This window comes from Pongo abelii, chromosome 2 (genome assembly GCF_028885655.2).
Source record: "Pongo abelii isolate AG06213 chromosome 2, NHGRI_mPonAbe1-v2.0_pri, whole genome shotgun sequence".
Taxonomy (NCBI): Eukaryota; Metazoa; Chordata; class Mammalia; order Primates; family Hominidae; genus Pongo; species Pongo abelii.
The window spans coordinates 15,340,784-15,359,481 of record NC_085928.1 but is presented as its reverse complement, the minus strand read 5'-3'; the positions used below and the strand labels follow the sequence as shown (position 1 = coordinate 15,359,481).

The 18,698-nt window shown below is 40.1% G+C and overlaps 1 protein-coding gene across 2 annotated transcripts in view; it reads left to right on the top strand.

Annotated features, from left to right (window-relative positions):
* The window catches only part of PARP14 (poly(ADP-ribose) polymerase family member 14), a 52,344-nt gene that overhangs the window by 11,239 nt on the left and 22,407 nt on the right, over window positions 1-18,698 (top strand). For both annotated transcript variants that reach the window (XM_024244933.3, XM_063721729.1), the window contains exons 4-8: window positions 883-1,125; window positions 4,069-4,305; window positions 8,002-10,247; window positions 14,755-14,991; window positions 15,540-15,761. In XM_024244933.3, coding sequence (XP_024100701.3) covers window positions 883-1,125; window positions 4,069-4,305; window positions 8,002-10,247; window positions 14,755-14,991; window positions 15,540-15,761 — 3,185 coding nt within the window. The remainder of the gene's footprint in view (window positions 1-882; window positions 1,126-4,068; window positions 4,306-8,001; window positions 10,248-14,754; window positions 14,992-15,539; window positions 15,762-18,698) is intronic.

Here is an 18,698-nt window from a genome sequence, read left to right as displayed (position 1 = left end):
TCAGCTGGGTGATTGCCATTCAGTGGGCTTTGTATGCAGCAGCCCTTGGCCATTTCACTTTCTGTGTGTATTCCTTAATCATTTGCTGTAGGGATCCTTTTTTCCTTTCAGTGATGGGAACTTAACTATTTTTCGGAGTATAATGTGTTAGGTGATACCCATGTTTGGGCATCATCAGATAGTCTTGCTTTCTTCCAGTGACCCAAGCAGTAAATCTCCAATTCAGCAAACATTTACTGAGCCTCGATTATATACCATATGCCAGCAATACAAGGATGAATAAACATGTGTCTTGCTTTTGAGAAGCTTTGTTGAATAATTTTAGTCTGGTGCTCTGCTAGATATAGATATCAAGTGCTAGGAAATATAAGGCAGGTTCCTCAAAAAGGCTAGGCAGAAAAGGGTATAATAAAATTAAACTTCAGTTATGTAGAATTTTAATATAAAATTCACATATAAAAATAGTCCTATAATGTAAATTGTTCTATAAATGACTATTTACTTAGCTAAGTAATGTGAATATTTTTTCTTATCACTAATAATTTTGGACAAATTTTTAAAATTCATTTCCACAGAGGTTAATATATGTACCCACCAGCAATAAATGAAAATCTTTTTATCCCTATAATGCCTATAATCTTGAAAATACAGACCTATTTTGTCAAAATGAAAATTTAAAAATATGAACTTTAATAATAGGCAATTACATGTTACATGTTGTTTTTATTTAAATAAAGCAAAAAGCCATCCAAGGTCTGTTATTCTGTGAGTTAGCCAAGAGATTGGCAAGGAAAGAGGGCAGTGCCTTGTGATAAGTTACTTTGCTAAGACCATGGTAGATAAGTATAACATCTTGTACCTCTTTTGTCTTCCTAAAATCAGATGTGTCAGAAGAATTGGATACAAAACTCCCTCTTGATGGTGGATCAGACAAAATGGAAGATATCCCAGAGGAATGTGAAAATATATCCTCTTTGGTGGCATTTGAAAACCTCAAGGCAAATGTGACTGACATAATGCTAATCTTGTTAGTGGAGAACATAAGTGGCCTGTCTAATGATGACTTTCAAGTGGAAATAATAAGAGATTTTGATGTTGCTGTTGTTACCTTTCAAAAGCACATAGGTAAGATGAAGTGACACTTCCTCTGCCTGTCTTCTTTGCACCACATCATGGGACTTGAGATACCTCTTAGGGGGACATCTCTGAAAGTTTGACTCTTTCTAGTAGCTACTAAGAGAGGTTTCCAAGTTAATATAGTTTTTTTTTATTTTGAAAGAGAAGCATATTCATATTGAAACCAAATTCTGTATTTTTAGTAGAATTAACTTTATTGCAGGAGTGCCCAAGTGTGTGTGTGTGTGACTGAGAGAGAGAGAGAGACAGGCAAAGAGGTTAAGAAAGTGCGTGAACACAGCAAAATAGACATCTAAAGTCCAAGTGATTCCAAGTAAAGGAGTCGGCTTTTTCACATGTGTTATCTCACTGGGTGAAGTAAATATTTGTATTACCAAACTGGACTTCATAGAAGGTAATGATAACACACTCTCATAGAGTGCTTACTATATAAGCCAAGTGCTATGCCAGCCTCTTTACATGTATTAATTTATTTGTCCTTTTCAAAACCTTATGAGATTATTATTATTGATCCCCATGTTACAGTTGGGGAGACAAAACACAAAGATGCGAATGCATGGACGAACTGGGTTTGAACCCAGGCAGCCTATCTCTACACCTGTCCTCTTACCACTTTACCTGATATTTCCTTAGCACTTTCATGGTCATTCACATATGTAGGTATGAGTAAGTGCGTGTGATGCAGAAAATGAGTGCTCTTTAAGGTAATTGTCAGGAATCCGTAGACAATCTCTGAGATTGGGAAGAGAGCTGTCACCACCCAAAACAAGTACATTTTCCAATTCTAAGCCTTCACTATTCCATGGCCATGGCAGTGGAGTGGTTAAGAGCACAGGTCATGGAGTCAAAATTCCAGCTCTGCCATTTACCTAGTTACATGAGGTTGGCCAAGTTATTATCCTCCCTATGCTTCACTTTCCTCATCTATAAAATGGCACAATAATACCTACCTAATATAGTTTTTGTAAAGATTGAATGAGATAATGTTTGAAAAGTACTTAACATAGGGCCAGGTGTAGTGGCTCACACCTGTAATTCCAGCACTTTGGGAGGCCAAGGCGGATGGATTGCCTGAGTCCAGGAGTTTGAGAGCAGCCTGGGCAACATGGTGAAACTCCATCTCTACAAAAAAATACAAAAATTAGCCAGGCATGGTGGCACACACCCGTCCTCCCAGCTACTCAGGAGGCTGAGGTGGGAGGATCACTTGAACTTGGGAGGCAGAGATTGTAGTGAGCCAAGATCATGCCACTGCACTCCAGCCTGGGTGACAGAGTGAGACCCTGTGTCTGAAAAAAAAAAAGAAAAGAAAAAGAAAAGAAAAGTTCTTAACAACTTAACGTAGTACCTGAGACATAGTAATGACTCAAAGGGAGCTATTCTTATTTCAAATTTATTAGTTTCTTACAAAGGAAAAACTAAATGGACTTGCTTTCATTCATCGATCAGAATCTTGAATGCTTAATATGTGCCAGGCACTGGTCTAGGTGCTGTGGGCACAGAGATGAATAATCAGGTTCCTGCCCTTGAGAAACTCATAGCCTGGGGTCAGGGAGGAAGCCCATATGTAAACAAATAAAGAAGGTCCAAGAGAAGAAGCTGTCTCTAAGCTGTGAACAAAAAGCTGTGGGAAATGGGAGGAAAGGGACCCAAACAAGGTGGGTTGGTCTTGCTTCTGTAAAGTTTATATTCCAGTAGTACCACTTGATAATGTCCAGAATATATTCCATCTGCTTGATATAGCTCTTTCCCTATCCATCTGGTAAACCCGTCTTCATTGTTCAAAACCCAGATCAGAGCCACTTACTCTGGAAATCATTGTCTGATTCCCAGTATTAGTCTTCCCACCTCATTTGATCCCACAATAGGCAATTTATTTGCTCTCAAGACTTGCTCCCGCATGGATGATGCACTGGCAAAGATTTGTTATATTTATTTCTATATCCTCAGATCCTAGCACAGTGCCTGCCACATCTTGGGCCCACCGTCAATACTTATTATTATTATTATTATTATTATTATTATTATTATTATTTTAAGATAGAGTCTTGCTCTGTCGCCCAGGCTGGAATGCAATGCAATGGCGTGATCTCAGCTCACTACAACCTCTGCCTCCCAGGTTCAAGTGATTCTCCTGCCTCAACTTCCTGGGTAGCTGGGACTACAGGCGCGCACAACCATGCCTGGCTAATTTTCGTATTTTTAGTAGAGTTGGAGTTTCACTATGTTGGCCAGGCTTTTCTCGAACTCCTGATCTCAGGTGATCCACCTGCCTTGGCTTCCTAGAGTGCTTAGATTACAGGCATGAGCCACCATGCCTGGCCAATACTTATTATTAAAGAGACAATTGAGTTGAGTCCTGAAAGATGAATAGGATCAAGATAAAAACTGGAGAAGAGCATTCCAAATGCAGGAAATTGTATACACAAAGACCCTTTCAAGGAGAAGGGGGTTTACAAAAATAATGACTAGTTTTTGTGGCAACATGGAAAATATAATGAATGGCAGGAAATAACCAAAGGTGATGCTTGGAAATTAGTTTCGAGTCACATCGCCAAGGGCATTGTACACCTGGCTGAGGAGTGTCAACACTCATACCTGCAGGTAATGGGGAGCCATTGAAGGGCTTGAGAAAAGGGTGAAATGAGATTTGTAGGCAAAGCCCTCAGGAGGTTTGGTGAGGGCTGGGGCAGGAAGTGGGGACACAGCTCAGTGGCAGCAATCCGAGTAAGACATTCGTGTGTGTGTTGCTCAGCGACTGGCAGTTTTAGGTATGTAAATTCTCATGTAGGTATTAAAATCTTGTGTCTAAAAATGGAGTGCTTAGCTCTTCCTTTTATCTCAATTAGTAGCCAGACATTTTCTTCTATACAACATAAAGATATAATAAAAATTTACTGATTTTCTTTCTTTTTTTTTTTTGGTTTGTAGATACTATAAGATTTGTTGATGATTGTACCAAGCACCATTCAATTAAACAACTTCAGCTTTCTCCAAGACTTCTGGAAGGGACAAACACAGTCAGGGTTGAAAACCTGCCACCTGGTGCTGATGACTACAGTTTAAAACTTTTCTTTGAAAATCCCTATAATGGAGGGGGAAGAGTTGCCAATGTTGAATTTTTTCCTGAAGAGAGTTCAGCTCTGATTGAATTTTTTGACAGAAAAGGTAATATTTATTAACCTGTCATACTTGGCATAATCTAGGCCATTTTTAGCAGAGCTTAACAGTTATAAATTTAGTTCTGATGTGTTTTATTTGTTTATTTATGTATTTCTTTGGGAATTGAATAAATAATCCTGTTCATCTGGGATATGATGCTTAATAAGGCCAGTGATTCAGACTTTAGAGAAGCAACATCAAGTTTTTGAAATATATAAGTAGGTTCTTTCATGAGTCTCTACCTATGATGGGCTGAAAAATATATTCTTGGGATCTTTGAAATAATATATTAAAAAGGAGATGATCTGTGTTTTAGCCACACACTTGATAGAAACTCTCAAAGTAATTACAACAACGTTAGGTAAAGAAATACTCAGCAACTCATAGAGTTCCTGTAAAGTACCACTACTTCTTTCACCTATTGTATCATCATTCAAAAATGGACAGAAGTGGTTTCACATGACCAGTGGATGCCTGCTGGACTATTGTTTGGAGTGACCCTGTGAAACCCATGTCTAGCTGAACCTTAGAGAAACACTTCTGAGTGTTTTGTGACATAGACTGCCAGTTCTCTGAGGCATATGCAAGGTCAGCTTGGAGGTTCCACTTGTGTTCAGAGGTCAAGGCTGAGCAGAAGGAATTAGGGGGCCAGGCTTCTTAGGAAAAGAAGGAAAATTGTGCCTGGGATTAATCAGGGTGGGGCATGACATAGGATAATGTGGTATGCCACCCACTTGAGAGAAATTGTTTCAACAGGGTACTTGAAAGAACCTCCCTTTTCCCAACTCAGTTTTCATGCATTGGGAAAACTGGATGAAAGTATGGTTTGAATTAAAATGGAATGAAAGACCTACTATTCCTTGGGCAAAGGGACAAAGAGAAGCTTCTGTCACATATTCAAATCTCCCTCTGCCTGGTCTTGGGCCCAGGGAGAGAGAGGGGTGCATAAAATCCTCTACCCTAGAAATTAACCTCCCAGTTTGTGGTGAGAGTTGATAGTTTCAGGGCTTTCAAACATCTTGAGGGCATGGGGCTGTTGGGTTTGTCCTCAGAAGGGCTATTCTGCACATACACAACTAATGTTAAGTACTATTTAATTAAGGTTTATTTTCTGCCAGAGCTATTCATGTAAACTCTATGAGGCACTCTCAAAGGTTCCCTTTCGCTCTGATCTCTTTGCACCATCTAACTTTTTTGACCACACCTCCTCCTCCAAACTCACTCATTCTCTGTCCTCCACCATCTGTGATTTACTGACTTTCTTTTTTGTTCTCTAGCTTCTCCTTTTTCTTTTTTTTATTTTCATTTTATTATTTATTTATTTTGAGACAGGGTCTCACTGTCGCTCAGGCTGAAGTGCAGTGGCATGATCATGGCTCACTGCAGCGTCAACCTCCCCAGGCTCAGGTGATCCTTCCACCTCAGCCTCCAGAGTAGCTGGGACTACAGGTGCATGCCACCATACCCAGCTAATATATTGTATTTTTAGTAGAGATGGGGTTTTGCCATGTTTCCCAGGCTGGTCTTGAACTCCTGGGCTCAAGCAATACTCCCTCCTTTGCCTCCTAAAGTGCTGGGATTATAGGCGTGAGTCACTGCACCCAGCTTAGCTTCTCCTTCTTTTAATTTTAACTTGCATTTGCATAGCTTCGCAGGGTATTACCAAGTGCATTCAGACAGTTTCATGGGCATCTTGATTGTTATGATCCCTGTTTTACACATGAGGAAACTGAAGCACAGAGAGGTCCAATAACTTGCCCAAGATTACACAGCTAGTGAATGACATAGTCAGGATTTGAACTTGGGTATTCTGGTCCCGTAACATATACCCTAACTTCTCTCCTTTTTCCAAATCTCCTGTTCACCTATAACGTTAATTTTTCCTATAGAATATTTCAGCATTCACAATGGGTTGCCAGTGATGAGGCAGATGGTAGATAGAGCTTGGTTTAAGAGAGAATTTATTGCACAATATTGTGTTTTATGTAGATTTCTTGAGAGGAAAAAATTAGGCATTTTACTGTAAAATTATTTGGTTCAACTTCACAAAATCTGACTTATTTCTTAAGGAAGGGAATTTTCGTTGAACACCTATGTCTGTAAGATCTTTTGCTGTTTTTTCTGCTACAGTATCTCACAATCCCATTAATACTCTGCACAGTTAGATAAACTTTGTCCTTACAGACAAGAAAAGCAGGATGGAGACTTTAAGGCATATTAAGGTGACATCTGCGATGGTTCTTGAGTCAGACAGACCTGAGTTTGATTCCTGGCTTTGGTGCTTACTAGCTTTGTAATCTTGGACGAGTTATTTTAACCCACTTAAGCCTCTGTGTTCTTATCTGTAAAATGGGGCTCACATTACTGCTTACTTAGAGGAATGCTGTAAGGTTGAAATGAAATAATACCAGCAAAGAGCTTGGTACCTGATGGTGCTCAATATGTTGGTAATCATAAATATTGCCCAGGCTCAGGGCTGCCACAGGGCCATGTTGGGAAGTTGAAGCTATATTTGGGCCCCTGAAGGCCACTGTCTTTCCCTCATGCTTGATACCAGCTCTAGGACCCAATCACATACAAGGTGAAGTTATTTTTAACATTTTTCCACAAAGGTTGCTCTTTTAACCCAAGTTGTTATTGGAGCACATTCTGATTCCATTTCTGCAGATGCTCTGCCTAATAACTTACACAAAATGAGGAGGGGCTTGGAAGAGAACAGCACGGGCATGCACACACATGCACACACACCCAGTGAAGTGGAAAAGGGAGACTGCAGCAGGGCCGGGAGGAGGTGTGGTTCTTACTGAATCATAGTCTGTGGGGCTGGGCTCTCAGAGGACAGTGACGATAACTTGGGTTTGGTAGAGGGGCAAGAGGATGGGCTTTGGGATTGGACAACCACTGAATCTTAGCTGAGTTATCTGCAGTCTACGTAACCCTATCCAAGTTATCTAACCTTTCCTAGCCTCAGTTTTATCATTTGTAAGTAGGATGATACTAATAATGTCTCTACCTCAAATGGTTGTTGTGAGGATGAAATGAATTAAATATATGTAAAGCACTCAGAATAGTGTGTGACACATGCTAAGCTATAATAATTTATTATTATGCTGCTCCTTTTTGAGGTATTAATGTTAATCTAAGTCAACTTTGAGCCTAAAATTATAGGACTGTACAAGAAGACCAAATAGCATAATACGAAGGTGAGCTTCACTTTGAGCACCAAAATATTTTTTATACTAGGGAAAACATTATTCTCACGATTGTGACCAAACTCATGTATTTCTTAACATGATGGTGATATATCAGTAATATCAGGAAAACAGTAAACAGAATTTAATTAACAGGATTTCAACATAGATGGATCTTGGCTACAAAGTAATTATTCCATTCAATAAGGGATACCTGTGCACTGCTAACACATATCAGTTTATATTTGAGCACTTTGAGAGTATACTGCTTTTTAATATGCTGTAACATCAAAATTCTACCAACATTAGATTTTTTTTTCTCTAAAATGGGAAGATTTTGTTTTGTTTTTCTTTGCCACATATCGTCTTGGTCTCACTTTATTTTATTTCTTTCCTTTAAGTGTTAGAAAAACATTAGATTTTTTTTTCTCTAAAATAGGAAAATTTTGTTTTGTTTTTATTTGCCATGTATCATCCTGGGCTTACATTATTTTACTTCTTTCCTTTTAAGTGTTAGACACCATCATGGCCACAAAACTCGACTTCAATAAAATGCCGCTTTCTGTGTTCCCATACTATGCCTCATTGGGCACAGCCTTGTATGGAAAGGAGAAGCCTCTGATCAAGCTTCCAGCACCATTTGAAGAGTCACTAGATCTTCCCTTATGGAAGTTCTTACAGAAAAAGAATCACCTGATTGAGGAGATAAACGATGAAATGAGGCGTTGTCACTGTGAGCTCACGTGGTCCCAACTCAGTGGTAAAGTTACCATCAGACCAGCAGCCACCTTAGTCAATGAAGGAAGACCGAGAATCAAGACCTGGCAAGCAGATACTTCCACAACACTCTCTAGCATCAGGTCTAAATATAAAGTCACCCCAATTAAAGTGGATCCAACAATGTGGGACACCATAAAAAATGATGTGAAAGATGACAGGATTTTGATTGAGTTTGATACACTTAAGGAGATGGTAATCTTAGCAGGGAAATCAGAGGATATCCAAGGCATTGAGGTACAAGTCAGGGAGTTAATAGAAAGCACTACTCAAAAAATTAAAAGGGAACAACAAAGTTTGAAGGAAAAAATGGTCATTTCTCCAGGCAGGTATTTTCTTTTGTGTCACAGCAGTCTACTGGACCATTTACGCACGGAGTGCCCAGAGATAGAGATTTGTTATGATGGAGTCACTCAACACTTGTGCTTGAAAGGACCTAGTGCAGATGTGTATAAAGTAAAGTGTGAAATCCAGGAAAAGGTGTACACCATGGCTCAGAAAAACATTCAGGTATCTCCTGAGATTTTTCAGTTTTTGCAACAGGTAAACTGGAAAGAATTCTCTAAGTGTCTTTTCATAGCACAGAAAATTCTTGCACTTTATGAGCTAGAGGGTACAACTGTTCTCTTAACCAGCTGTTCTTCTGAAGCCCTGTTAGAAGCAGAAAAGCAAATGCTCAGTGCCTTAAATTATAAGCACATCGAAGTTGAGAACAAAGAAGTTCTTCATGGCAAGAAATGGAAAGGGCTCACTCACAATTTGCTTAAGAAACAAAATTCCTCCCCAAACACTGTAATCATCAATGAGTTAACTTCAGAAACCACAGCTGAAGTCATCATTACAGGCTGTGTAAAAGAAGTAAATGAAACCTATAAATTGCTTTTTAACTTCATTGAACAAAACATGGAAATAGAGAGACTGGTTGAAGTAAAGCCTTCCTTAGTTATTGACTATTTAAAGACAGAAAAGAAGCTATTCTGGGCAAAGATAAAGAAGGTAAATGTGCAGGTAAGTTTCAATCCTGAGAACAAACAAAAAGGCATTTTATTAACTGGCTCAAAGACCGAAGTACTGAAGGCAGTGGACATTGTCAAGCAAGTCTGGGATTCAGTCTGTGTTAAAAGTGTCCATATTGATAAGCCAGGAGCCAAGCAGTTCTTCCAGGATAAAGCACGGTTTTATCAAAGTGAGATCAAACGGTTGTTTGGTTGTTACATTGAACTACAGGAGAATGAAGAAATGATGGAGGAAGGCAGCCCCGTTGGGCAGAAGTGCTTCTCTCGGACAGTCTTGGCTCCTGGCGTTGTGCTGATTGTGCAGCAGGGTGACTTGGCACGGCTTCCTGTCGACGTGGTGGTGAATGCATCTAATGAGGACCTTAAGCATTATGGTGGCCTGGCCGCTGCACTCTCAAAAGCAGCTGGCCCTGAGCTCCAGGCCGACTGTGACCAGATAGTGAAGAGAGAGGGCAGACTCCTACCGGGCAATGCCACCATCTCCAAGGCAGGAAAGCTGCCCTACCACCACGTGATCCATGCAGTGGGGCCCCGCTGGAGTGGATATGAGGCCCCGAGGTGTGTGTACCTATTAAGGAGAGCTGTGCAACTAAGTCTCTGTCTAGCCGAAAAATACAAGTACCGATCCATAGCCATCCCAGCTATTAGTTCTGGAGTCTTTGGCTTTCCCTTAGGCCGATGCGTGGAGACCATTGTTTCTGCCATCAAGGAAAACTTCCAATTCAAGAAGGATGGACACTGCTTGAAAGAAATCTACCTTGTGGATGTATCTGAGAAGACTGTTGAGGCCTTTGCAGAAGCTGTGAAAACTGTATTTAAAGCCACCCTGCCAGATACAGCTGCCCCGCCCAGTTTACCACCAGCAGCAGTGGGGCCTGGGAAAACATCATGGGAAAAAGGAAGCCTGGTGTCCCCGGGAGGCCTGCAGATGCTGTTGGTGAAAGAAGGTGTGCAGAATGCTAAGGTGAGTGTTGCCTTTACAGAACACCACCAGGGCACTGTGACTTTACTTAGTCAGTGGCTCTCTCATGGAGGGCTGAAGAAAGATAAGGACCAAGGGGAGAATCAAGGGAGAGAATCCCATGCCTTCCGCCCATGCCTTGAAACAATTTTCCTTAGATAATTGGGCTTCTTACCAAATCATTTACTAATAGAAACTGGCCAATTATTTGTGAGAACTGAAAGGGTATAGAGGTCAGATTGCTAGATTTCCAGTAGATGTAAAAATCCATAATATCACACATTTAGACAGTTCTCTATACCTTACACCTGCCGTGTTTTGGTAAATCTAAGACTAATTTCCTAATTTACTGACAGCAGATACAGAACAATCAGAGCATAGGGTATGCAGAGGACAGGAATCTTGTCATGATGCTGAGCAAGAGTGAGCTTGGGGCCAGAGTCTGAGGGGCCATCAGCGCCCAACACCAGTGAGGAAGCGAAAAGTGAACCTGAGGAAGTTACAGGTGCCAGGCAATATGTGGGGACAATTCTTGTAGGCTGCAGGGGCATGGCGGGGTTGGGGGGGAGGCTAATATGTTTATTTTTATTTTTATTTTTTTGAGGCAGGGTCTCGCTCTGTCACCCAGGCTGGAGTACAGTGGCACCATCTCGGCTCACTGCAACCTCCACCCCCTGGGTTCAAGTGATTCTCCCACCTCAGCCTCCCGAGTAGCTGGGACTACAGGTGCATGCCACCACGCCCGGCTAATTTTTGTATTTTTTTTGGTAGAGATGGGGTTTCACCACGTTGGCCAGGCTGGTCTTGAACTCCTGACCTCAGGTGATCCGCCCACCTCAACCTCCCAAAGTGCTGGGATTACAGGCATGAGCTACCGTATTTAGCAACACAGGGTCTAACTAATCAGAACAGCAGCCATCTGCCCAGGGTCTGAAGCCTCCTACTGTACCAGGCACTACTTCTTTAATTGGAAGATTTGGGGGAGTCCTGGCAGGGGAGTTGGGGTGGAGATGGTGGGAGCACTGGGGGCAGATGCAGGGCAGCACTTATTTACCAACCAACAGAAACATTTTTCCTTACTGTCTTAACTGGCATGGCCATAGTTGTGTCTTCCAGTGGACATTTGCCTCAACCTTCCTCTGCTGGTCTGGAGTGGATGTGCTCGGGGCTGCCAGAGGGACCCTGGGACCCAGAGCTGGGTGAAGGCCCTTCCTGCCACCCAGGAATGCTGCTGGGCTCTTTTTTGTCCCACTTTTTAAAAGGAAGATCAATTAGCACAATATACGTAAAAGAAAACAAACATCACAATACAATGAAAGTTTCATCAAGCCTGAATATTTTGGTCAAAGACCAAGACCAAAGTCCTAAATTATCAGGACTGGGTATTAATTATCTTCATCATCTTTAAACAAAATACAGTTGGATATATGCTTTACATGATATTAAGTGAAATGAACAAGATTTAATAAACTTGCCAAATGTTTGCTTTGAATTGTTTTAAAAAAAAGTATATCTAAGCATCCATCCAGTGTCCAATATAATGTGATAAAAGGTGACACAATTGAAACTATATTAACCTGAATATATTTGCTGTTTTAGCATATTTCTACATCACAGCTATCTTGAGAAAAGCTGAAAATTGCTTAACAGTCACACTCAATCACCTTCCTTTTTGTTTAAACAGCTTTGTTGAGATATAATTCACATACAATACCCATTTACAATGTGTGATTCAGTGGTTTTTAGTATATTCACTGAGGTATGCAATCATTACCACAATCTAATTTTAGAACATTCTCATCATTCCAGAAAGAAACCTGTGCCCATTAGCAGTCACTCCCCATTCCATCTACCCACCCCACATCCCCAGCCCTAGGCAACCACTAATCTACTTTCTGTTTCTATAGATTCACTTATTCTGGAAATTTTATATAAATGGAATCATACAATTTGTGGTTGTCTGACTGACTTCTTTCACTTAGCAGACTGTTTTCAAGGTTCAGCCATGTTGTACCATGTATCAGAACTTACTTCATTTTTATGGCTGTATAATACTCCATTGTATGGATAGACCACATTTTATTTATCCATTCTTCTGATGAACATTTGGATTGTTTTCACTCTTTGGCTTCCATGAGTAATGCTGCTGTGAACATTTGTATACCAGTTTTTGTATGAACATAAGTTTTCAGTTCTCTTGGGTACATACCTAGGAGTGGAATGGCTGGGTCATATGGTAACTCTGTGTTTGACCATCTGAGGAACTGCTAGATCATTTCCCAAAGCAGCTGCACCATTTTACATTCCTGTCAGGAACATTGACAGTTCCAGTTTTTCCACCTCCTTGCCAACACTTGTTATTATCTTCTTTTTGATTATAGCCATCCTAGTGAGTGTGAAGTCGCATCTCACTGCTGCGGTTTTGATTTGAATTTCCATAATGACTAATGATGTTGAACATCTTTTCATGTGCTTTTTGACAATGTGTATATCTTCGTAAGAGAAATGTCCATGTGGATCCTTTGCCCACTTTTAATTAGTTAGTTAATTATTTTTAGAGACAGGGTTTTGCTCAGTCACCCAGGCTGGAGTGCAGCAGCACGATCATGTCTTGCTGTAACATTGAAATTCTGGCCTCAAGTGATTCTCCTTCCTTGATCTCCTAAAGTGCTGGGATTACAGGTGTAAGCCAAAGCACCTGGTTTATATTTTCTACTTTTCATTTGGGTTGTCTTTTTATGATTAAGTATTTTTTCTATAGTTTGGATATAAGTCCCTTATCAGATATATGATTTGCAAATATTTTATTCTATTCTGTGTGCCATCTTTCTTTTTTGTTTGAGCTGTTACTTTGTTTAAATATTTGTTTTAGTTTAAAGTGCTGAACTGGAAGATTTGAAACAGATTTTTACTTATAGTAAGCTTAAGTAATAATTACAAGAACCATAGCTAACATTGGTTGTTACTATGTGCCAAGCCTTGTGCTGTTTTTTTTGTTTTGTTTTGTTTTGTTTTGTTTTGTTTTTGTTTTTGAGATGGAATCTTGCTGTGTCACCTGGGCTGGAGTGCAGTGGTGCAATCTCAACTCACTGCAACCTCTGCCTCCCGGGTTCAAGTGACTCTCCTGCCTTAGCCTCCTGAGTAGCTGGGACTACAGTCTCCCGCCACCACGCCCAGCTAATTTTTGTATTTTTAGTAGGGATGGGGTGTCTCCTTGTTGGCCAGGCTGATTTCTAACTCCCGACCTCAGGTGATCCGCCTGCCTCAGCCTCCCAAAGTGCTGGGATTAGAGGCGTGAGCCATCATGTCCAGCCAGCACTGTGCTGTTTTTGACATGCATGTTCTCATTCACTGCCATGCGGCAGATTCTAGGATTATTATTATTCTCACTTTACAGATGAGGGAGTGAGACTTAAAGGGGTTAGGTAATTTGCCCACATCCCCCAACTAGCAAATGGTAGAGCCAGGATTGGAATTTGTTCAGGCTCTTAACCATTGCACTATTTCAAAATGTTAAAAATAGTGTTGTGTCTGATTTTAAAAAATTAAATAAAAACTCTTTGGACCAAGCATCAGTTATCGGAATGAATTTCATTCCTTGTCCCTTTTGACACCAAATATCAAGACATTCTTTCCCAGCTAGGCATGGTTGCTCATACCTGTAGTCCTAACTACTCGGAATGCTGAGGTGGGAGGATCACTTGAACCCTAGGAGTTTGAGGCTGCAGTGAACTATGATCATGCCACTGCCCTCCAGCCTGGGTGGACAGAGCAAGACCCTCTCTCTTAAAAAAAAAAACAAAAAACAGTCATACTTTGCTTTCCTTTCACTCCCATAGATGCTTAGCTTCCATGGCTGCAATAACTGCTCTGCATTACTCCTTAGTGACTCAGGCAGGGCAGCTTTGAAAATCACTTGGTTACATTCCCTCTCCTCTGTTCTCTTGACCTCTCTAATCTAGCCCGATTAATCTGCTCACATTCACTGATGAAAAAGCTTCCAGGGCTGCTCCCTTTCTGTCAGGGAGTCCAGATGTCTTGGCACTAGAGGTGGGCCCCCTAGTTTACCCCCAGTGTAACATTTCTAGCCTGGAGTGTGCCATTTTGCTGCAGGAGCTCTCTCAGATCAGATTAATCTGTTCACAGCTCACAACCCACCATGCCTATGTTCATGCTGCTCCCTTTCTTGCTCTGCCTGCTGAAATTCTTCCCATTTCTCAAACCCCACATTGCCCATGGTGTCTTCGCTAGTTACTGAAACAGCTTTCTCTGGACTCCTTCAGTGATGCCATACCATTCATAGATTACTTTTTGACTGCTCTCTTTTTTTCCTAAGTGTCACTTAAATAAGTATTTAGTAACACTTTGTCTTGTGTTGATATTTTAATCACTGAAACCGTAGTCATCTTAGTTGTCTCCCATTGTGCCAAGCCCAGTGCCTCAAATATAGTAATCATTGATGAATGCTTTTTGTTAAAATTTGAAACAAATTTTTGGTTTTGTCTTTAAGACCGATGTTGTTGTCAACTCCGTTCCCTCGGATCTCGTGCTTAGTAGAGGGCCTCTTTCTAAGTCCCTCTTGGAAAAAGCTGGACCAGAGCTCCAGGAGGAATTGGACACAGTTGGACAAGGGGTGGCTGTCAGTGTGGGCACAGTGCTCAAAACCAGCAGCTGGAATCTGGACTGTCGCTATGTGCTTCACGTGGTAGCTCCGGAGTGGAGAAATGGTAGCATATCTTCACACAAGGTTTGGCCTGGTTTTGAATTCTCCATGAAGTCGGGTAGCCCTTTGGGTTCTCCTTTTAGTAGCATATTGACTGAACATAGATTGGGCCTTGTCTGTTTCTCTTCCATAATAATCACTCTTTTGGCAGATTCCATCATGTGGCCATTTCTTTCAGCCGTAGCTGACTTCTTCTGAGGACTAGTTAATACTATAAATGGATTATTGTGCTCAATAATTATTGGAGCTCAGGGAAGGGTTACTGAAGATAATATTATTGCTTGCTTAGTGAAGAAAGCCAGAAGAGGGTGTGAAGAATGGAAGAGAATGAAGGAAAAGAACAGTAGTTGCTTTGCTTCTTTCCTTCATTGTGAATGTGTTTAAGTCTCTTGCATTCTCTTTTCCTTTTCCTTGCCTTCTCCTGTAGTTTTCTTTCCTCTTCTGATTGCCCTTAATCAGTGTTGAAAGCAAAAGGGAGTATTCAAGGTCACAAAGTTGCTAAATTCTTGTCCTTTTTGTTCTAACTCCCATTTCTAGACAAAATGTATAAGGATGTGCTTTGTGCGTTTCAGATCATGGAAGACATAATCAGAGAATGTATGGAGATCACTGAGAGCTTGTCCTTAAAATCAATTGCATTTCCAGCAATAGGAACAGGAAACTTGGGATTTCCTAAAACCATATTCGCTGAATTAATCATTTCAGAGGTGTTCAAATTTAGTAGCAAGAATCAGCTGAAAACTTTACAAGAGGTTCACTTTCTGCTGCACCCGAGTGATCATGAAAATATTCAGGTACAGTGCCACTCATTTCTGATTATTTTGGCAACTGAGACCTAATGTTTTTTCAAAAGTCTTTTTGGTCTAACAGGATGCTTTTTTCATTCATTTCCTCATACAGGAAAGTAAGGAAGTAGTTTATACTTGTAGTTGTAGCATGACAAATTTTAAGAAAAGTTACAGATGTAGAAAAAATTTAACTTCCTATTCAGGAAAATTTTGAACATATCCAAACGTAGACATAATAGTATAATGAAGTCCCTTGTACCTATCACTGAACTTCAACAGTTATCAACCTATGGCCAATATGTCTCATCTCTATCTCCATTTATTTCCCTTCTTTCTATATTATTTTGAAGCAAATCCCAGGCATATCATTTTATCCATAAACAATTCAACATTTATTTTAAACAATAACAATTCTTTTTAAAAAAGTAACATAACCACAATACTGTATCACACCTAAAATAAATGGACAATAATTCCTTTATTTAACCAATTATCAAATCAATTCTCAAATTTCTGACTATCTCATAAATGTTTTGTTTTACAGCTTTGTGTTTGAATCAGAATCCAAATAAGGCCCACATATTGCAATGGAGTTGACTGTAGGATTTCCCTCCATATGGACATAGAAATTTTAATACATAGTATAAAAGCACAGTGTGGCCTTATCAATAGGAAGATGTCAGAAGGTGTGGTTAGAATGGATTAGCACATTCCCATGTAACTAGGAGAGTTGGGACCAGAAACACCAGAACCAACATCAGTCATGAGTTCATGATTCAGCTCACATCAGCTGTGGGAGAGCCACTGGACTCAGCATTATGGGAGCACAACAGGCATTTAAGCCATTATCCCTGCACTCCAAGTCTTTACTTAATCAAATAAAGTAGATGACATTTAGTGTTTGAAAAGCTCCCATGATACTGCAAAAATTGATCAAACAGATTAAAATCAGCAACCCAAGAGATATCTGTGGATCATTGGACCATCTGAATTTTTAGGTAACACTTAATTTTTCTGTGACGCTAGATACTACCTATAAGTTCTTTGGAAGCAAGTAAATCTAACCTAAATTCTGATCAGGCAGCCAAACCACCTGAGTAAAATATGTGGTCCATTTACTTGTCCTGTATAATTAGTTACTCTCCTATGCAACAGAAGCTTTTAAAATAATCTCCCTATGACTTGCATTGTGCAAGGTGATGTGGATCGTGGAACAGGACGAATAGGTATAGCACATACTTTCCCTCCTATAAATCACAATTACTTTGGAGCTAAGATTTATATACACAAAATGAACTAAATGAGAGGCATGAAGTGCTGTTTTTGAATGAACGGGTGATTGAATACAGCATGAGTCCTGTGACACAGACCTGAACCTTCAAATATCACTCTTTTTCATGCAACCTCAGCATTCATTTTCTTTCCTAAAGACTAAGTATTTTGCAAATACTCTGTAAAAAGAATTAGTCTATACAGATACCTTTAGTACCATTTGAAATTCTCTGTATGTGTCTGTTACACTTTTTGTCTTTAGACTTTTAAATACAGTTAAACTTTGGTTACATTTGCACAGAAAAATCAGCAAAGCTTATTGAGATGTTTATAGATGGAGACTGTCACAGAGGTTGCAAAGCAGCAGTCCCATGATTTGAACATAGCCTCTAGATGTGCTTTATTTAGATTATTAAAAAAAAATTTCAATCAGTTGCTAGCATTTAAAAATCAAAAATTTTACATAAAACTGTAGATATTCACTACAACCTAAAACTTCAAAACTTCTGGCACATTAAACATGGCTTCCTGCTTGGAACAGGAAGTTTTCCATGGCTGAGTGGCAGGTGTTCTCTAGTTCTCCATAGTCAAATCAGACCACCTTTACACATGTGCCTTACCTACCTGGCTCCTGGAGGCCTGTGAGTCTGAGATCTTTGCTCTACCCTCTCTCTGGGTCCTTCTCCCATTATTGCATCTGTCTTTAGCCAAGATGTTACTTGGTTTTTTTTGTCCAACAAAATTATCTGTAGCTTGTTTACAAGGAGGAAGAAAACGATGATTTTGGAGGGTCACCAACAGGCAAAAAAAAAAAAAAAATGAAAATCACAGGTTTATTAACACTAGAATACATACACCAGCTACTTGCTCCAAAAATCATGACTCCCCAGCCCCTCCTCTTTTGATACAAATAGGAAATTAAAAATGGAAGTGTTTGGGACCTTGTGATGGTCATTCTCTTAACATTGTAGTTTTTACAATTGGCAAGTTATTTGCTTTGACTGACTATTGTGGTAATTCACGTTCATTGTAGAAACTTTGAACAATGCAAAATGCATAAATTCTTTAGTTGGATTTTATTCCAGTCTGCTTTTTTTACATATGTACTTTTAAAAGTGGGATTGGCTGGGAGCGGTGGCTCATGTCTGTAATCCCAGCACCTTGGGAAGCCAAGGCAGGCAGATCACCTGAGGTCAGGAGAACAGCCTGGCTAACATGGTGAAACCCCGTCTCTACTAAAAATACAAAAATTACCTCCCAAGTAGGCTGAAGCAAGAGAATCACTTGAACCTGGGAGGCAGAGGTTGCAACGAACCAAGATTGTGCCACTACACTCCAGCCTGGGTGACAGAATGAGACTCCATCTCAAATAAATAAATAAATAAATAAATAAAGGATTGTGATTATAAATTATTTTATTTAATATCCTTCACTTTTATTTTCTATTTCATTAAATCTTCTTCGAGGCTGGGCACAGTGGCTCACACCTTTAATCCCTGCACTTTGGGAGGCCAAGGCAGGAGGATCACTTGAGGCCAGAAGTTCAAGACCAGCTTGAGCAACATAGGGAGACACTGTTTCTACAAACAACAACAACAACAACAACAACAAAACGTAGCTGGGTGTGGTGCCATATACTTATAATCCCAGCTACTTGGGAGGCTGAGGTGG